General features: G+C 33.1%; 2 protein-coding genes and 1 long non-coding RNA gene across 3 annotated transcripts; 2 read left to right on the top strand and 1 right to left on the bottom strand.

Annotated features, from left to right (window-relative positions):
- The first annotated feature begins 1367 nt into the window (after positions 1 to 1367).
- LOC140176063 (uncharacterized) lies at positions 1368 to 2587 on the top strand. Its single transcript, XM_072205922.1, has 3 exons — positions 1368 to 1632; positions 1690 to 2505; positions 2562 to 2587. The coding sequence occupies exons 1-3, from the start codon at positions 1368 to 1370 to the stop codon at positions 2585 to 2587; spliced, it is 1107 nt and encodes a 368-aa protein (XP_072062023.1).
- A 10-nt stretch (positions 2588 to 2597) lies between these two features.
- On the top strand, positions 2598 to 3555 carry LOC112723823 (uncharacterized). The gene is made up of 4 exons (XR_011868109.1): positions 2598 to 2649; positions 2744 to 2948; positions 3051 to 3190; positions 3274 to 3555. It is a non-coding gene; the product is annotated as an uncharacterized lncRNA (long non-coding RNA).
- A 3461-nt stretch (positions 3556 to 7016) lies between these two features.
- LOC112720563 (AP-2 complex subunit mu) lies at positions 7017 to 12793 on the bottom strand. The gene is made up of 13 exons (XM_025771544.2): positions 12418 to 12793; positions 11967 to 12144; positions 11345 to 11435; positions 10903 to 10997; positions 9926 to 10015; positions 9804 to 9852; positions 9593 to 9731; positions 9194 to 9310; positions 8898 to 8988; positions 8660 to 8802; positions 8231 to 8345; positions 7514 to 7558; positions 7017 to 7426 (listed from the first exon to the last, which is right to left on the bottom strand). Exons 1-13 carry the CDS (start codon positions 12498 to 12500, stop codon positions 7346 to 7348), a joined length of 1317 nt encoding a protein of 438 aa, XP_025627329.1. The 5' UTR covers positions 12501 to 12793; the 3' UTR covers positions 7017 to 7345.
- Positions 12794 to 15358: the final 2565 nt, after the last annotated feature.

The following is a 15358-nucleotide window of genomic DNA, read 5'->3' as shown; positions in this document are numbered from 1 at the left end:
TTTGTCCTTCGCCTCTGCTCATGTTCTTCCATCGATGTGAACTGTTCAATTTCTGTGCACTTAGACCTCGGTTTAATTTTCTGTGAACTGAACTGAACTTAGACCTCTGCTCATGTTCTCTTTCTCTTTGTCCTCAATGTGAACTGAACTTAGACCTTGGCTTAATTTTCTGATTTCAATTTCTGATTTCAATTCCTGTGAACTTGCTCTTTGTGAAATGTGCATTTTCTGTGAACTGAACTGAGCTGTGCATTTTCTGCTCTATTCTGTGAACTGAACTGTGCACTTTCTGCTCTATTTTGTGAACTGAACTGAACTGTGCATTTTCTGCTCTATTTTGTAAACTGAACTGTGCATTTTCTGCTCTATTTTGCAGCTTAATTCCTCTTTGTTGCACAATTTCTATTTGTTGGTCAATTTATGTTTGGTCCTCGGCTCAATTTCTGTTTGCTGTTGAGCATAAAAAATAAAAAATCTGAATGTTAAGCTGGCTGGTCTTCTATTTTCAGCTCAACTTCATTTGTGAACTGTTCAATTTCGGTGAACTTGCTCTGTGCATTTTCTGATTTCAATTTCTGATTTCAATTCCTGTGAACTTGCTCTTTGTGAACTGTGCATTTTCTGTGAACTTCGTTCCTCTGCTCAATTTCTATTTGACTGTTTGTTGGTTAGCAATTAGCATAAGAAATTAATAATCTGAAAAGTAAGTGGTTGTGTTTGTTCATTGTGTTGTGTTGTATTGTGTTGTGTTGTTTAATTTCATACATGTTTTATTAATTTCAGTTATGGAAGATAGTATTAATCAAGAAGCAACTGCTGATAACAATGCTTCTGTGTATAATAATATGCCTGCCGATACTCCTATTCCGAATGATGCTGCTAATCCTAATTCCCGTAGTGATAACGATAGTCATTCACAAGGTTCTTCTAACCTTAGGGGAAAAACAGATTTAGCTTGGAAATATGTTTCTCTACAACACGTGAATGGAAAACCACAATATCAATGTTTATTTTGTCTACAAGTTTTCAATGGAGGTGGAATTCACAGGATGAAGAAACATCTAGCAAAGATTACTGGAGACGTGAAAAAATATCCTAAAGTTCCATATGATGTGGAAAAACAGATGGAAAGTTTGTTGAAAGATATTCAGGCCAGCAAAAAGAAAAGAAAAGTAAGTTTTGGTGAAGAGGGTGGTGATTAGGTAGAGGATGCAATTGATGAGGCAATAGCTCAAGAAGAACAGGAACAGCAGCGTACCTCGAGTCAGCAAGGAGTTGGAGGCGATCCAAAGAAAAAAGCCAAAGTCATTCCTCCTATGTTTGCACCAAGAACAACTCCAGGAGCTCAACCAAGTATTAAAAGTGTTATGCAAAACAAAGAGGCGATACACGAGGTTGATAAACGATTTGCTCGGTGGCTTTTGGATTGTAAAATTCCATTTAATGCTGTGATGTCGCCATATTTCCAAGATATGTTAGATGGTGTTGCTGGTATTGGACCTGGTTACAAGGGGCCTTCTTATGATAAGTTAAGGGTTCATTTGTTGGCTGATCTTGAAAGAGAAAGTCAAATGCTAGTTGATAGTTATAGGAGTGCATGGAAGGAAACTGGATGTACCCTCATGGCTGATGGTTAGACAGATCAAAGACAAAGAATGTTAATCAATTTCTTGGTGTATTGTTCTAAAGGTTTGTGCTTTCTGAAATCAGTAGATGCTTCCAGTATGGTAAAAAATGCTTCACACTTGTGTACTTTGTTTTCTGAGGTGATTGAATGGATTGGCCCAAATAATATTGTGCATGTTGTGACTGACAATGCGGCCAATTATGTTGCTGCTGGTAGGCTTATCAATAGAAAATATGATAATATCTATTGGTCACCATGTGCTGCTCATTGCCTTAATCTTATTTTAAAAGATATAAGCAGCATGGCGCATATTTCTAACCTTGCAACTCGTGCTTCAAAGATCACAGTATTTGTGTACAATCATACGGTTTTCTTATCTTGGCTAAGAGAAAGACCTAAGTGGAGAGAAATTGTACGTCCTGGTGCAACCCGGTTTGCAACTGTGTTTATTACATTGAAGAGCATCTTTGACCGTAAAAAGGAGTTGCAACAATTGGTTGTAGATTCAATTTTCACTGATCACAAATTAGGAAGGAGTGCTACTGGTAGAGCTGTGAGTGCTATTATTCTGGATGCCAAATTTTGGGACGATTGCTTTACTGTATGTAAACTTGTGAGCCCTCTGATTTACTTGCTGAGGGTTGTTGATGCTGATGACCCCCCATCTTTGGGGTATGTTTATGAAGGAATGCTAAGGGCAGAAGATGCAATTAAGGAGATGTTTAGGCAATCCAAGACTGCATATCAGCCGTACACAGATATTATCAACTCAAGATGGGACAAGCATTTGAAGAAAGATCTTCATGCGGCAGCTTACTTCCTGAATCCTAAATTCTTTTTTAATGAAAATTATAAAGAAGCACCTGATGTTATGCGAGGTTTGCTTGATCTTGTTACCTTGTATTTCAAGTATAACAATTTGGATTCAGTTCAGGCAATGAAAGAAATACATTTATATAGAGATCGGAAAGAAAGTTTTGATAGACAAGAAGTTATTCCAGCTGCATCTGAACTTAAGCCTGGTAAGAATATGGTTGAATATTTGTTTTAACTTGTTTTATACTCCTATGTTCTTAATTAATATCTTATAATATGTTATGATTTTATAATTGGTAGATGAATGGTGGAGGTTATTCGGAGGCTCTGCTCCATGTCTACAAAAGATAGTTGTTCGCATTCTTAGCCAAGCATCTGCTTCTTCTGGGTGTGAGAGAAATTGGAGCCTTTTTGACCAGATTCATACAAAAAGAAGAAATAGATTGGAGCATGATAGACTGAATGACATTGTTTATGTTACCTATAATTTGCGTCTTAAATCCAGGTAATATATGTTTCATGAAATACTATATTGTTTCATTTGTAATCTTTATCATAATAAATTTGTAAATTATTAAATCTCCATATATTGTATTTAACTTTTTAGGAAGGAAAAAGAAAAAAGAAAGCAAAAGACACAACATGATCCAATTGATTATGAAAGTATCAGTCAAGTTGACTTCTGGGTGACTGAAGAGGTTGTAGAGAAAGAGCCTGATCTTCCTAGTAATGTGGATGACTTATTGCGTGAGTATAGTATATTTAGTTTCTAATGATTTATTAGAATGTTGTTAGTTTATAATATAATGATAACATTTCTATTTTATTAGGTGAAATTGATGCTGATTTATATCAAAGTGGCGGTGGTAGTAGTGGTCTTTATGCTGCATCTTTTTCTTCTGCTGATCAGGGTGGGAATGAAGGTGAAGATCATCCCACCGAAGCAGATTTGCAACAAGTTCTTGCGGATTTTGATAATTGATAAACCATGATGTTGGGATTTAATATTTACATATGCTTTTATTACTATTTAACTTTTGAGTTTGGATTTTGATAAGATCATATGTATTTGGTTGATGATATTTTATGTAGTGTTTTTAATTTCGAAGATATTTTAAGATTTGTATCAGACTATAATTATATTTTAGGATGTGTATTTATAATTTATTTATTATTCTACTCTAAAACGATTTTTCTGGTTGAACCATCAGTTGAACCGGTTAGACCAGTAAACCAGTGAACCAGTGACTAGAGCGATTTGATGACCGGTCCGATTTTCTAAACCTTGCTTAAAACATAATAATAAATTATTAAAAAATCATAAATATTAATCTATTATTTATTAAACAGTATTATTAATTATAAAAAATTTGAAACAAACTTATTCTCACTATCATAACTAATATTATAAAATAATTATAATAACATTCTAATTATAATAGTAATTACTCAAATATAACAGTAATAACAATAATAATAATAACCATTTACTATATTATCTATAACATACACGATTTGTTATTAACATACAGTATTAATTATTATTACTGAGCCTAATATAGTATTAAACATAATAAATTTTTTTAATTAAACATGATTAAAAAAACCGTTTACTGTTAACATTATTATTATTATTATTATTATTATTATTATTATTATTATTATAAAAAATAATAATAAATCACTAAAAAATAATAATAAATTATTACACATTATTGTTATTAAAAATTATTAATAAATTATTCTCGTTAACAACAACAACAACAACAACAACAACAACAACAACAACAACAACAACACTGCCTATTAATAACAATAATAATGTAGGAAACAACCAATATTAAAAAAATTAAACTGTAATGAGAAATAAATAATAACATAATATTAGTTATAATAATATTAATAACCCCAATACTATTAATTACAACACAAATAAATAAATAAAATTCGAATAAATCTATATATTTATTGTTACATATTAAAAAAATTACATACAAATTGAGGATGATCCAAATACTCAATAATATGTTCTTTTAGTTTGGTATAGTCACGCACCATTTTTTTTCCTACACCGTGCCCTTCTTCTTCAACAAGCTCCTTCTCACAGTAAACTCTTCCTTCCTCACTCTCCCTCAACTATTTTTCACTTTACTTCAGTAACTAAGTTTTTACTTTGCTTCCTTCCATATGCGTTTTACGCTTATAACCACCAAGGTGAGACACCCGTAGAGTACACGTGGCGCGCATGCAGTTAGGGAGCCTGCAAAACGCAACCTGCGTTTGGCTCTACTCGTGTCGGCATGCAGGACACGTTTCGCTTGCTGGTTCTCCTCCCTCACCAATCGCAGCCTGCGTTTTGCAGGGCCTACAGTTTTTTTTATTCCAACACCTGCAAAACGTTACCTGCATTTTGTAGGTCTCTGATAAATACAAGTCCACAATTCGAGACAACACATCATGCATCCATATACACGATGATCACCAATCTTTTTTCTATAACCAAATTAATTTCTGCAAATAAATATGTTAATTCATAAATTGGCTCCGGAGCCAATTTATTTTTGAATCAAATATTAACAAATTTTTAACTTTAAATCTTAAATTTTTTATTCCAAATTTTAATTTTAAATTTTAAATTCTTAAAAAATAAAGATTAAAAAAATACTTTTATAATAAAAATTAATATTATTAACTACTTAAAAATCAATTCTTCATACTTTTTCACTAATAACAAATTCCGTTAGGATTTTGGCCAATGGTATTAGTATCTGTGTGTTGAGCTTTCCAAGTATTTTCACCCGCTGTCACTATTTTCAATTGTAGTGTTAATAATTAAATTCGTTCTTTAATATTATTTATTTTTTAAATTAGTTTTTAAATAATTTTTTTAGTTATATTAATTTTTAAAAGATAAAACGTAAGTTAAATTGGTCTTTCTATTAGTTAGATGATGACGTGTCATATTAAATGCCACGTGACATGATGACGTTGTAGGTTTATGATACATATCACAAAATGATTAGTTGACGTGTGAGATCCGTGACTCCTAGCACAACACGTATCACTTGACATATAAAAAAGTTATTTATAATCAGAATAGTCCCTGAAAATCCAAATGTAAGTTATTTTCATCTCTAAAATTTTAAAAATGAATCAAATTAGTCTTTATATTTGAAATATTTTTTAATAGTACTAATTTTAATATTATTTTTTAGACCTTAATAAACAAAATTCTCTTTACATAAAATAATAAAAATAATTAAATTATTATAAAATTATTTTGTCATTTGTATTTTAAAATTTAAATGTAATTTTTTATAGTAAATTTTTTTATTTAAACGAGTTTATCAAATTATTGTTGATTATATATTTAAAAATTTAATATTTTAAGTCTCACTAAATAATATAGTAGTTATTTTAAAATTTAAATCTTTTAATTTTTAAAATTATAATATTTATTATTATTTAATTTATATAGTAGAACTCAATAATTGAAAAACCGATTTGTGAGATCACTTGTTGAATCTTAATATTTTAATATAGTTTTTCTAAAATAACTACTATATTTATTTATTGAGATATAAAAAATTAAAACATTTAAAATAACTACTATCTTTATTTAGTGAAATCCAAAAATATTAAAACTAGTTATTTTAAATATTTTAATCTTTTAGATCTCAAATATATTAGTTATTTTAAAAAAAAAACTATATTAAAATATTAAGATTCAACAAGTAATTTCACAAATCAATTTTTCAATTATTGAGTTCTACCATATAAATTAAACAATAATAAAAATTATAATTTTAAAATATTTAAAAGATTTAAATTTTAAAATAACTACTATATTATTTAGTGAGATTTAAAATATTAAATTTTTAAATATATAATCAACAATAATTTAATAAACTCATTTAAATAAAAAAAATTTCACTATAAAAATTATAATTTCAAAATATAAAATTTTAAAATACAAATGACAAATTAATTTTATAATAATTTAATTATTTTTATCATTTTATGTAAAAAAAAATTTATTAAAATTTAAAAAATAATATTAAAATTAGTACTATCAAAAAATATTTTAATTATGAAAGAAAAATTAAAAAAATTTATATAAAAACTAATTTAATTAATTTTAAAATTTAGAGATGAAAATGACTTATGTCTAAACTTTAAAAAACTATGTTGATTATAAATAACTTTTTTATATGCCAAGTGCTAGGTGTTACAAACTTAACACATCAACCAATCATCTTGTGACACGTGATATCAACCTACCACGTCATCATCTAACTAACAGAAAGACGAATTTGACTTACTTTTTATCTTTTAAATATTAATATGACTAAAATTTATTTAAAAACTACTTTAGAAAATGAGTCATCTTTCAGAAACAAATTTGACTATTAACAATTTAAAAGTTTAACAAGTCTCAAGCATTGCTGCTGTCAACAATATCAAACGAATCTGGGTAGATTGTGATTCTATCTTGTGTAAAACTCAAGTCATAATTGCAATTATCTTTAAGAGAATCCATCACCTTCGGGCCTTCCATCAGGGCAAGAAGTAATTCAAAGAATCGGCACTCAATAACATTAAAATACATTATCACTACAACAATTCAAGTCTATAACGGATCAGAACCCAGGGCAAAATACAGTGTATACATGAGAGAACGAATCAATTTAAGGTCCCAATAACAAGCTGGTCTTTGCAACTAAATTGTTGAAACTCATACTTAACACGCAAAGATTCATATTGACAGGGGAGAGCACACTATACGATGAGAACGGCGTGAACCTTCAATCTTTTTCATAAAGAACTCCCTATGCAATAACAATTGGATAACAAGCTTGATGGGATTGCATTATTCTCCATCTAGCAATCCCAGTGTATCATCTAGCACCTAATCTCGTATGATCCTGCTTTTGTAATATAACGAACCCACTCAACAGTATTGTAACCACTCTTCTCCCACACCTACAGTGAGTATATAAAATTAGATACCAGACCTAGTTATCAGCATTTGCATGCAAAAAAATGGTTAGGAAGTTAGGTTTCTGATACCTTCAGAAAACGAACTCGTAAACCAGATGCTGTGAACATTGGAACCTGCACCAAAATATATAGAATAAGTGTCACTCGAAAACTTGAAGGGGCACATTGAGATCAACATTTGTCAATTGTCAGGATCAAAAACATATTGAGGCCTATCCGAATATGCTTTACCAAAAAGAAAGGACAGACAATAAATCACCACTTGATCATCTGCTTTTAAATCAGCAGCATAGTTGGACAAGCAGTGGAAGGAAGGGAAATCTTTTATCAAATGTCTAATAGCGCAGTGTCTCTTACAAGATAAAAGGTTAAAAAACACATTCCCTCAACTCAGAATAGGCGACTTTACGCGTATCAGCTTCAACATAAAGTGTTAGGGTGGATCAAAATCACAGGAGGTGTCAAAGTGCCAAAAAGCAAAAGATAAAACCAAATAATAGTAAAACAACCATTGATGATTGACCTTAGGTTGAATGGGCTTCAGACCAAAAGTAATTTTAGTACCAATTCCTACAATCAACTACTTATTATTCCAAGTAACAATCTAAAGTATAGTAAGCATTTATTGCAACGTTGAAGCTTTCAACATCAACAATGTATGACTTTAGCAAGGATAGTAAGCTCATAGCACATTGGGAGTGAGTTGTAAGATGCCAGTAAGAATGTTCAGGCAATCAGGAACAGCGAACCCATCCATGAAATTAGTAAAAGTAACCAACAACACACCTGAAACTCCATCTGAATTGGTGGCCTAGTCCAAGATTTCTTTTCTGTCATTGTGGAAATAAGTTCAACTTCGGCACTCAAGGTTGCCTCAGTTTGCCCTGGAAACTTCCTAATCCTGTGCAGCAAGAGCAGCAATGGATATTAGAACAGCAAGTATAATATAAGGAAAAATGCTATATCACTGATGGAGAAGTTGGATGCAGAAAACGCTGGGTGTGGCATCACTAAGCAAAATCCACAATGGCTCTCGATCTTGAAACAAAACAACATACTCAATGATACCCCCAACAACAATACTTTTGCATATGCAATACAACAACAACAACAACAAAACCTTGTCCCACTAGGTGGGGTCGGCTACATGAATCAAACGCCGCCATTGAGTTCTGTCATGTATCAATAACAATTGGAATAAAGTGAGACACTTACTTCCAAACCAAAGAATCAATAGATGCATTGTATTTGGCACGGCCAGATGTTACTGTGAAACTTGTCTTTGCAGTTTGTTTTGGCACGGGAATTTTTACTACAACCCCAAGTGCAAACAACTTTTCAATAAAAGTACTCTTTACCTGAAAATATGAACCCAAGAAAGAAATTTCACAAAAAAAAAATGCTGGATGGCTGATCTTCAAAAGATAAGGTATTCAAATGTATACTTTCAAACCTTAACATTCACTTCCATCCTTGTTCGACCAAGTTCCTTGATGGTTGGCAGTACTTTAAAGGGAAGATTGACTCCCTCAGTGATACGATACCTACCCCGATAAAATTGTATTAGACATAACAAAGGGTGAATCTTCTGCCACATGGCCACATGAATTCACATAAAAGATGAGATAAACATGGATTCAAAGGAACCTTCAAACCCCCACCGCACCCACTGAACATAACATGAAGTGGCTTGTTTGCTGTTTATTTATGAAACTAGATGGCAAGAGATAGGATAAGACAAGAGCTTACTTCATTAGTTCAAATTCACCATCAGGTGGCACAAAACTAACAGTCTTCTCCGAGTTGAACCTTGTCAAATTTACACACTGGTGGAAGGTGACATCATCAAGCTCAATAGTTTTACCACTGCAAATATTACAAAAGAAAAATAATAAAACAAAAGGATAATTAGCCAATGCATTGTAACATATTAGAGCATATGAAAAGAGTGCTAAACGTGGAAAAACAAGAAAACATGAAAATCTGTGATATATTTATATTATCAATTCCAATGTAAAATAGGAGAAATACAGACATCTATTTTTTAGAAACAAAAAAATCAACTAGTTAAAACATGTATTTTAAAAAAAAAATTGAAGAGCCAAAAAAAAAAAAAAGAGAAAGGAACCAGCAGCAACTGAAAGCTACCTTTTAGTGGGGCGGGATTTAAGTTGTGACTCTTTCTCAAGACCAATCTTATCATTCAAACCCAACTTTAAATCAGGCATTCCAGAAAGAAAGCATTTCATGAGAATCTTCCCCGTGACATCACAACGCAGAACACTACCTAAATTCACAAACTAGTTAGCAGACTGTCCACCAAATGTCTACATGAAGACAAGCTACATTTATAACCCACCTTTTGAAGACATAAGAAGATTTACACTTTCCACAATATCTAGAAAGACCTGCAATGAGCCAATGTTAATAATAGTGTAGCAATAATTCTAAAGCATGGATGAAGAATAGTATAAAACTTACCTCATTCTTTTTGTAGACAAGACCTTCTCTCCGCCAACCAACAGCCCCAGTAACTTGTAAAGTAGCATTTGGAACAGGTTTATCTGCGGGCTTTTTTGTCCCAATGCACAAACAGCACAGAATAAGGTAGAGGATTTAGTGAAATACTCCACAGCGTAAACATATAAAGGCATGTAAAACTGTAAAAGATGAATTTAAACATAGCAATTCAAGAAGTTCACTGACGTAAAATTCATGCACAAAAACAGAGGTAATAACATTCGCATAATAGCAATTCAAGAAGTCAAAAGACGACTTTACTCGAGATGTTTTCCTTATTATCAAAGCTGTATTTATTTACCCAGAACCAAGCAGTTACATGACAATGACAATCATGTCAGCAGGCAACATGCATTCCACAAAGGTGTACAATACAGCTGACTGAAATGTTTCTCTTATGGTGACACAACACATATCAGAGACAATATGGTGACATGATGTTTCTTGCAATTATTAAACTAGCAGACCACCAATCATAGATTGATTAGTTCAGTGTAGCAATGGTAAAGGCATGATAGAGCAATCTCAATGGGGAATTTATAGTTTTAACATCCAGAGATAAAGAGAGTAGCAAAGCAACTCTGGAATGAACTAGGTAAACCAATAGAGAATGCCAAATAAAAGAAAAGGGGGAAGGCGGGAAGCATATGTTTCTGGAATGGAATTCTTTACAAGGCTTAGAATATAACTTTGAAGTTTTACTGATGTCAGCCTTCATTTTGTAAATTGCACACAACAGAATTTAAGAGTATGGGCATATTGAGTAAATAGCTGGCATATTATTTGATTTGATATTTACTACTACATATATTCATGCAAACTGTATGTTGTTCCTTAATACTTCTTAATTTTCCTTCCAATACGCCCACATTGTTTCCCATCATGTCCCCATACGTCTCCATGATTCACAGTAGCTATAATAACATTTCTAGACTAACCTTGGACGAAAACGGGGAACGCACTCCTTCCTGAGTGATATAAAGTTTTAAGATCTCTGCTGAAAGATTTTGTGGGTAACCGAAGTCCATAATTTCTGCTCAAAAGAAGTACATGGTAATCATTCACCGATTCAAATGAAAGAAATTTCTCTATCACAAAATTTGATTTGGCAAAACATATTTCTTTAACCTTTAAATAAGCTTTTGCTTCACAACCAGTGAGACATCTAAACATCAAGGAACAGATTGGATCCCTCCCTTTACTTGAATTCAAATCATAAAGAACTATGAATATAGCTACAACATAATCTTCTAAATTCCTATAGCTTTTAAACTTACTTTAAACTGAAACCCTTTCATTTACTTTCGATAATAAAACAGAGTAGATAGCATTAAAGTATGAAGAGATGAAATTAGGTTCATTTCTATGTAAGTTGCATACCATCTAGAAGCTCATAAATGAGTACAAAATTATTGCGAATAGCATCCTCATCAAAAGCACCACCAAAGTATGATTTGAACAGTGCAACAGCCTGCAAGGAAAAGAAGTACACGTCTCAACCATCATAGCAACTAAACTTTTTTTATCAGAACAGACAGGCAACAGTAAACAAGACCTTGCTCTTAATGGAATTGATGAAATTTTTTAGCTAAATTTAAATAACTTTTTTAATCAGGAGGAATATGAAATCCTCAAAATTTTCAGTTGATTTGATTAAATATTAAACTAAACTCTAAATTAGAATTAAATGAAAGGGGGGAAATTTAGTATGCTTCAGAGTTGATACAGCTCCAACTCTTAATTCTTGCTACACAACGGTCTGAGAGACAGCTTTGATAACTCAGATGGTACCTCCCTCTAGTAAACTTTATAATTTAACGGCAAACAATCATTTTCGGTTTTCACTACCGACACCTAATTTCTACAACACTATATTACAAGCTAGAAAGTCATCATTATTGAACAACAGTATCAGCAAAGGCTCCACAGCAAGTAACAAAGCCCCCACATAAATATCACAATTTAGTGGGGAAAGACAAAGGTTCATCAAGAGTTTGGCAACCTCAACGACGAACTTGAAAGCGCAAGCAACATTAGCATTGGTGCTGACTACAATGACAATATAGACATTGCTGATCCTCATGTAAAAGAAGGAGCAACCACCAATCTGCCTCACAGGACAAGTACCGAGCTCCTTCGTTTGCATAATATGGGTCCGGAAGGCATCCACCATGTTTCCCCTGCAAGAAAATAATCAAGAATCAGCACACAAAGTAGTCCTATTTACAAAGAAACTGAACTCCTAAAAACACAGAACAACGATCTACCAATTAACCATGAAAATACGAGTATTTCTAAGAGGTTAAAGAGAAAATCCTCACAATTACTAACCCTAACCGAATCACTGAGTTTGAATCGTAAAACACGTTTATTTGTTATCCTGTTGAAGACCTATATACACCATCTAAGACCAGTGAAGCACGAGAGAGAGAGAGAGAGAGAGAGTGCGTTACCCGACATCGTCGCGGTAGAGGCGATTAATGAGAACGTCACCACGGAGGTTGAGAAAGTAGACGGCGGAAGCAGCCACCGGCATCTGGGATCGAGGAGATCTCAATTGGAAACGGGTGATTCCGCCGCAGATCTGCGGTTACCAGAAGGAGCAGCAACCACCTGAATGCTCGTTACTGATTAAATTTGGGTTGGGTTCCGAGGGAGACAGTAGAAGAAGAAGAAGAAGAAGAAGAAAAGAAGGGGGGAGGGCATGAGAGAATTGACAATACAGAATTTGAGTAGAAAACAATGCGGAAATGAATGCGTTTTGAATTTTTAATTATATAATTTTTCTGAAAAAATTTCCTCAGAATTTCTATTCTTTGTACTAATGTTAAACCAGTGCCATACACGGACTTCTATTTAAATTTGACAAATTAAATTAAAAGTAATATTTTATAATCATAAATTTTTGAGTTTTGTATAACATGATTATCATCATTATATAATAAACGTAGAAAAGAAAGATGAAAAATTATCATGTGTTTATAAAAATCTATTTTTGTGTTTAAATTTTATTCCAATAATAAATATATAGTAGATCAGATCTAAATACATGAGTACGCTAGTCAAAATCTTTTTCTCCTTTGATGGTACGAAGGCACTATGCGTATTCACACCGAAATCAACTTTTGCTGTCAACTCCTTGATCAACGGATATCTGATCTAAATTGAGAACCTCTATGCAACTTTTGCACAGCATAAAATTCTTCTCCAAGAATTAGGCTCACATACATTTATGTGTAGAGGTAAAGGAATAAAAACTCTTGTTATTGTTTTGTGACTTTTCTGTACTCTTGACGTACATATATATAGTATGAGATTTGTTATTGATTTTAAATTTGATTCTCAATTCAAATTTAAATAATATCTTGAAATTCCAAATCTGAATCATTTAAATTTTATAGATCATATCATAACTCAATTTGAAAACAGAATCAGTTAGGATCTCATCCAAATTTAGAAATAGAATAACTAATTATTCTCAAATCTCATTTAATATTCTCAATTATCATACTATTATTATACTTTTTGGTGCTAGCAAAGAATATAATAATATCTCATTTGAATCAATATAATTATTTATTTGATCAAATCAAAATAATAATTAAATAATTCTATAGCAAAGGTTAGAACATTCGTTAGTGTGTGACCCCATAGGTTCAATACTAAGCGGGTAGTAAATTAGTCATACTAAATTTACTAATCAAGGTTGGCGTCTAGCAACACTCCTCAACAACCCGATAGTATGAAGTAATATATTTTTACTAAGAACCTCAGAAGAACAAAGTATAATTCATTCCATCTTTCCAGCTCTTGGTTAACCTTTAGAGTATGGTTTAATTGTCAAACTCTAACTTGTTACCATTATTATAATGAACTGTGAATGACATAAGAAACTCATTTCTTCATTCATTCAATTTCCTTGACCAAGGTTTTATTCATCTCAGTCATTATAATCATAGAGCTCAAACTCTTTACCGAGAGTTGACGGATTCCTTATTGACTAATCGTTAATTCTACAAGTATTTAAATTATACCCAATATCCATTCAACTAGCACTCTAGGGTATTAGGTGTCCAGAATCAAAGTATAATAAATACATTATTAATTACTATGATAGTCGCAGGTCAAAAGAAACTCTATCACCATGTTCATCTTGAGAATATCCTATTGACAAATATGCGGTAATTATAACCATTAAGAATTCTCAGAGTGAGTCAGTTTAATGGTCATATCTCTATATGCACCATATATATATATAAAATTTAATAAATGAGATCTATTAATCTTCATCCAATGAAGACCATTATATATATATATTGATCTTTCCGGATTATTAATGTCCTTTTTAATAATCTTGTTACGGACTAACAAGTCCAGCCCAAGTAATCGTCGGGTCGGGGCACTGCCCCACCCAGGCCCAAACCTCCAGCAAAAGGGTTCAACGGGTCAGTCCCTAACACCCGACCCGAGGCCCGACCGACCTACCGCCCAAAAGCGTGCCATCGCTCGGGTCGGTACCCACGAGGCAATACCCGGCATCCCGACCCGAAGTCCGGGATGACCTGCCCACGTGGAAAGCGACAGCTCACAGCTCCTCCACCAATGGGCTAGGCCATTACTAGGCCCACCCAACATGGTATATAAGAGGAGAGGACAACTCTCCCCCCAAGGTACGTCACATTTTTACCTAATTCGGCTATCTTCTGGTGCGAACTCTGACTTGATCGTATCCGACCTCAAGAACCACCAGCACAGAGTCATGGGACTAGGCGATACCTACATTAAACCCGACGGGACGATCTCTCTCCCAATCTGCCTAGGAACCGATGACACTGGGAATCTATGGGGTGCAAGCTGCTAAAATCTCATTAGAGATGGCAGACAATTCAAGAAAACAGGCTTATGGACAAGTAGAGGACGTGTTAGTAAAGGTAGAAGGCCTTTACATCCCTGCTGATTTCATAGTCTTGGATACTGGAAAGGAAGAGGATGAATCCATCATCCTAGGAAGACCTTTCCTGGCCACAGCAAGAGCTGTGATTGATGTGGACAGAGGAGAATTGATCCTTCGATTAAATGAGGACAACCTTGTGTTTACAACTCAAGGATCTCTCTCTGCATCCATGGAGAGGAAGCATAAAAAGCTTCTCTCAAAGCAGAGTCAACCAAAGCCCCCACAGTTAAACTCTAAGTCTGGTGTTGGGAGGCCACAACCAAACTCTAAGTTTGGTGTTGAACTCCCATATCCAAACTCTAAGTTTGGTGTTGGAGAGTTTCAACAATGCTCTGAACATCTGTGAGGCTCCATGAGAGCCCACTGTCAAGCTATTGACATTAAAGAAGCGCTTGTTGGGAGGCAACCCAATTTTTATTTATCTAACTATATTTTTCTTA

The sequence above is a fragment of the Arachis hypogaea genome, chromosome 11 (genome assembly GCF_003086295.3).
Source record: "Arachis hypogaea cultivar Tifrunner chromosome 11, arahy.Tifrunner.gnm2.J5K5, whole genome shotgun sequence".
NCBI classification, from domain to species: Eukaryota; Viridiplantae; Streptophyta; class Magnoliopsida; order Fabales; family Fabaceae; genus Arachis; species Arachis hypogaea.
The sequence above is the reverse complement of the archived record's forward strand: the minus strand, read 5'-3'. Positions and strand labels throughout refer to the sequence as shown.

What these genes read in the sequence shown, in the direction of transcription:
- LOC140176063 (XM_072205922.1), top strand. Translation starts at nt 1,368, where the DNA reads ATGCAAAACAAAGAGGCGATACACGAGGTTGATAAACGATTTGCTCGG. An exon ending in ATGTACCCTCATGGCTGATG is followed by an intron (nt 1,633 to 1,689) that starts GTTAGACAGATC and finishes ATTGTTCTAAAG; the next exon opens with GTTTGTGCTTTCTGAAATCA. An exon ending in AGCACCTGATGTTATGCGAG is followed by an intron (nt 2,506 to 2,561) that starts GTTTGCTTGATC and finishes GATTCAGTTCAG; the next exon opens with GCAATGAAAGAAATACATTT.
- LOC112720563 (XM_025771544.2), bottom strand. Translation starts at nt 12,500, where the DNA reads ATGCCGGTGGCTGCTTCCGCCGTCTACTTTCTCAACCTCCGTGGTGAC. An exon ending in TCTTCTTATGTCTTCAAAAG is followed by an intron (nt 9,732 to 9,803) that starts GTGGGTTATAAA and finishes TTGTGAATTTAG; the next exon opens with GTAGTGTTCTGCGTTGTGAT. An exon ending in AAATCCCGCCCCACTAAAAG is followed by an intron (nt 9,311 to 9,592) that starts GTAGCTTTCAGT and finishes TAATATTTGCAG; the next exon opens with TGGTAAAACTATTGAGCTTG.